The 4,191-nt window shown below is 40.5% G+C and overlaps 1 protein-coding gene across 1 annotated transcript; it reads right to left on the bottom strand.

The window, feature by feature from the left end:
- Nucleotides 1-2,842: 2,842 nt before the first annotated feature.
- Nucleotides 2,843-3,288, bottom strand: LOC116523593 (jupiter microtubule associated homolog 1-like). The gene has a single exon (XM_032238738.1). It carries the CDS (start codon nt 3,173-3,175, stop codon nt 2,843-2,845), a length of 333 nt encoding a protein of 110 aa, XP_032094629.1. The 5' UTR covers nt 3,176-3,288.
- Between the last annotated feature and the right edge of the window lie 903 nt (nt 3,289-4,191).

The raw sequence follows: 4,191 nt of genomic DNA on the forward strand, positions 1-4,191 counted from the left end.
TTTAATGTGCTATTCTAATTAGTTAAGCATATCACATCACCATACTGAGACCTAAGTAGAAATGTTTTAATACTCTAAATTGTATCATTCCAAATCTGAAATGCAAATAAAATGAATTTCAAACAGGAACTAAAATGATGTGTCTTTGGACAAAATTGATTATAAATAAAAATAGCAATAGCACTTATGCTTATATGTCACATGACAGTTCTTTTGGAAGTTTACAGAGTCAGCTAATTACCCCCAACAATCTGGGTCTTCATTTTACTGACCTCGGAATGAAGGAAGGCTGAATTGACCTTGGGAGGCTGAAGATAGAATCCCTGGGAATCAACAAAATTAGCTGCAATTCTGCATTTTAACTACTGCACCATTAAATATTTCCATGATTTCCAATCATTGGAAGGACAAGCCACTCTCCTATTTCATTATTGTTAAGAAACCACATCAAATTAAAAAAGGGCCCAAGGGCAAAATAAAAGTTACAAGTTTGCATATGAATCAAAGATTCTAGTGCCCCATTATATTTTTTCTCTGGTTCAGATCTGGCTTGAATAGGATAATGTAGCATTTGGGAAAAAAGATGCAAGCCAAGAGACCAGCCCCAGAGGCCAAAATTGAGAAGATCTCCACAGCCACCATGGACTTCCCTTTGGTGCTCAGGTAGGTGGGGAAGAAGGTAATCCAAACACTGCAAAAGATAAGCATGCTAAAAGTAATGAATTTGGCTTCGTTAAAGCTGTCAGGCAATTTCCTAGCCAGAAAGGCGACAGTGAAACTGACCAGGGCCAAAAAACCCAGGTAGGCGAGGACAGCATAAAACATTAAAGCTGACCCTTCATTACATTCCAAGATGGTCTCTCCTACTAAGGAGTGGAAATCTAAGTTGGGAAATGGGGGAGAGGTTGCTAACCAGGTGACACAAAGAACTGCTTGAATCAGGGGACAGGCTAAGACAATGGAGTTGGTCAGTGGTTTTCCTAAGAATTTCCTTGTCCTGTTCCCTGGCTTAGTGGCCATGAAGGCCAGAACCACCATGACAGTTTTTGCCAAAATAGAGGAAACTGCAAGGGAAAAGAGAATGGCAAAGGCAGTTTGTCGGAAGAGACAGTTGAGTGTCCGGGATTGCCCAATGAAGAGAAAGGAGCATAGGAAGCATAACAGAAGGGAGACCAGGAGGATGTAGGTGAGATCTTGGTTGTTGGCCTTGACAATTGGTGTATCATGATGTTTAAGAAAAATTGCCAGAACTGCTAATGTTATCATGGCGAGAGAAAGTGTGAGAGAAGATAGAGCATATCCCAGAGGCTCTTGATAGGCAAGGAAGTGGATCTTCTTGGCAATGCAGTGGTCCTTGTCCACGTTGGGATATTGGTCTTCTGGGCAGGGATCACAGGAAGCTGCATCTGAAATCAAGAGTACTTTACAATATCACGGAATATCAAAAAGGAGAAATCATCCTTCAATATTGATTATCCTGGGGACAGGTTAGCCTGAGACAAGATTGCTTTACTTCTTTTACTCAAGTCTTCTGCTTTGTATTTTGCATCGACTCGTTTTATTTTTAGATTGAATCTTTCTTTGATGATTTTCATACCATTATTCCTTTTCTGGCCTTCAGGTGCCTTTGACAATTGCTTGACCATTTCCTCTCTGTGGCAGCCCCTCAAATATTGGAACACTTCTATCATGTCTCCCCGGTCCTTCTCTTCACTAGACTAGCCATGCCCAGTTCCTGTAACCATACTTCATTTGTTTTAGTCTCAAGTCCCCTAATCATCCTGGTTGCTCTTCTCTGCACTTTTTCAAGAGTCTCAACATCTCTTTTATAATGTGGTGAGCAAAACTGGATGCAGTATTCTAGTTGTGGTCTTACTATAAGGCTTTATAGAGTGGTATTAGTACCTTGATCTTAATTGCATCCCTCTGTTAATGCAATTAAGGATTGCATTGACATTTTTGCCTGCTGCAGCACGCTGTTGGCTCATTTTTTTTCCAAAATTTCTATATCTTTAATTTTTTTTAGCAACAATCCAGCTTTCAAGGTACAATACACATTTAGAAGGCTGAGTTTTTCCACCTTCTGTTTAAGCACCAGCATGATCATGCATAGTACTGGAATCATTTGTGCGGGCAATATGTCCCCCAAATTTTATCCAACTAATATTTATTTTTGTAAGATGCATTCTATCATCATTTATAATGGGACCTGATATTCAAAAAACAGTCAAAATCTCATATCTTTAAGTTTATCTTCAGCACTGATCCCATCCTGTTATAATTAATCAAAGATCCCACTTGTTGAAAGGAGAATGGTTAATTTCTAGCATTACAACTTGATAGTTCTTCAGGGCTTCAATTGTTTGCCAGTTATTAAATGGCACCTTGGAAAAATATGTTGCAAAGTTGTGTACAGAAACAGTATATTTGTCACTCATCCACTACCTGTACAATCCCAGTTGCCAACCTTTCTAAGTCAACCAAGACTGTTCTACAAATTTTAGGACAAAAATGCCACGTGGCACACTCAGAATTAATACATCTTAGGTTCAGACATTATTATATACCTCAGAAATCTTTTGTCAGCGATGGGCTGTATAGCAAATACCACTATCTACCATTACGAAAACAAATTACACATCACTTCTGTTAGATTCAAGAGAGAAAAGACGAGAAGTTTGAGAAAAGATTGGCTGAAAAAAAACTGAAGTACATAAGGTGCTCCTTTAATGGTAGTTTTGGAAGTACAGTCAATCTCAAGTTGTGCAGTTCACAAGCATGGGAAAAAACAAAGATAACAGAGACGAGTTCCAAGTAATTAAGGAGTGAAGGAAAATTGAGCTTAACCGAGCACTAGACTAGACTTTCCTCCTGGTGGATTTCTCCTAGATGGTGCTGGGTTGGGATTCCTCCCAGCTGCTGGAACTTCTGGGCTAGGAAGAGGCGCAGCTGGTAGGGTCTTTTCTTCACTTGAGCCTGAAGTAGTTACTTCTGTGTTTTCAGGAGCCTCACTTTCCACACCCTTTGGAATTACAGAGTCACCAGAGCTTGCATCAGAAGAACTCCTTTCAGATCCAACTACCTCAGAATTATCCTCAACTTCGGTGGGCTTGGCTATTGACTTAGCCAAAGATGGCGGATTTTCTTCTGGAGTCCCAAAAATGGAAAATGCCATCTTGTTCCTTTTTCCTCCTTGCTGATCTTTTGGCAAATCAAACCCTATGTTGAAATTAGAACCACCACCTGGGAGCCAGAGAACCCTGGAGCTACTTCAGCCACTGGGGTCCATCCCCGGGTAAGTAGTGGTGGTGGTCATGATGGGGAAGAAGTTGGAGGAAACCGCCTGGGTGCGAAGCTAGCGGAAGATGATATTTCCGTGCTCAGCTCCTGGCGGCTACAACTCTGTTGGCTCATATTTAGCTGGTTGTCTACTAAGGCTCCAATGTCGCTCTCATAGTTACTGCTATTAAGCTTGGTTTCAACCAGTCTGTATGTGTACTTTTGATTTTTTTTTCTCGCCTAAGTATAAAACTTCACTTCTCTACATTAAATTTCATTTTGTTAAATAGGGCCCAGTGTTCAAGTCTGTCAAGGTCCACCTTGGTTTGGACTTCCGGGGAGTGGCCTGTTGCCGGTCGGCAGCTTAACAGAGCTGCCCCCAGAATTCAGGACCGTTATCTACTCAATATCAAGAAGATAACTCTTTTTTCAGACAAGAAAAAAGCAGTGAGGAATCTCAGCTGGTAAGAATCTTCTTTGAAGTTCACAGTTTGTTTCTTTGTGAGCTGTGGACGGAGGGGGAGGATCAACCCATAGCTGAGTCATTCAACTCCGACCTGAACTTCGCAGCTTTTATCCACAGCACAAGACAGGATCCCCTCCCCCTCAGGACAATCTTTAGAAAAGAGACTATTAAAAATCAATACGAGCAAAGACCAACTTGTGAACTTTAAAACCTTTCTCTATCTGAAATACCAGCTTCAATGTTATAAAAACCTCTTTTGTTTAATTGTCTTCAAAATGGCGTTTACAGCTTCTGCATTTGTTATCTCCGGCTTCCTGCTACAGAATTAAAGAAATAATCTCTTATAATTTAATTAGAGCTACTCCCTTAAAGCTTTCAAGACTCTTTGTTGATTCAGAGACATTCCAAACATTCCAAACGGACTTTCTCTTTTGAAATCCTCCGTA

This window comes from Thamnophis elegans, chromosome 1, assembly GCF_009769535.1.
Source record: "Thamnophis elegans isolate rThaEle1 chromosome 1, rThaEle1.pri, whole genome shotgun sequence".
NCBI lineage: Eukaryota > Metazoa > Chordata > Lepidosauria > Squamata > Colubridae > Thamnophis > Thamnophis elegans.

Excerpts from the sequence above, each read along its gene's own strand:
- LOC116523593 (XM_032238738.1), bottom strand. The coding sequence starts at position 3,175 with ATGGCATTTTCCATTTTTGGGACTCCAGAAGAAAATCCGCCATCTTTG.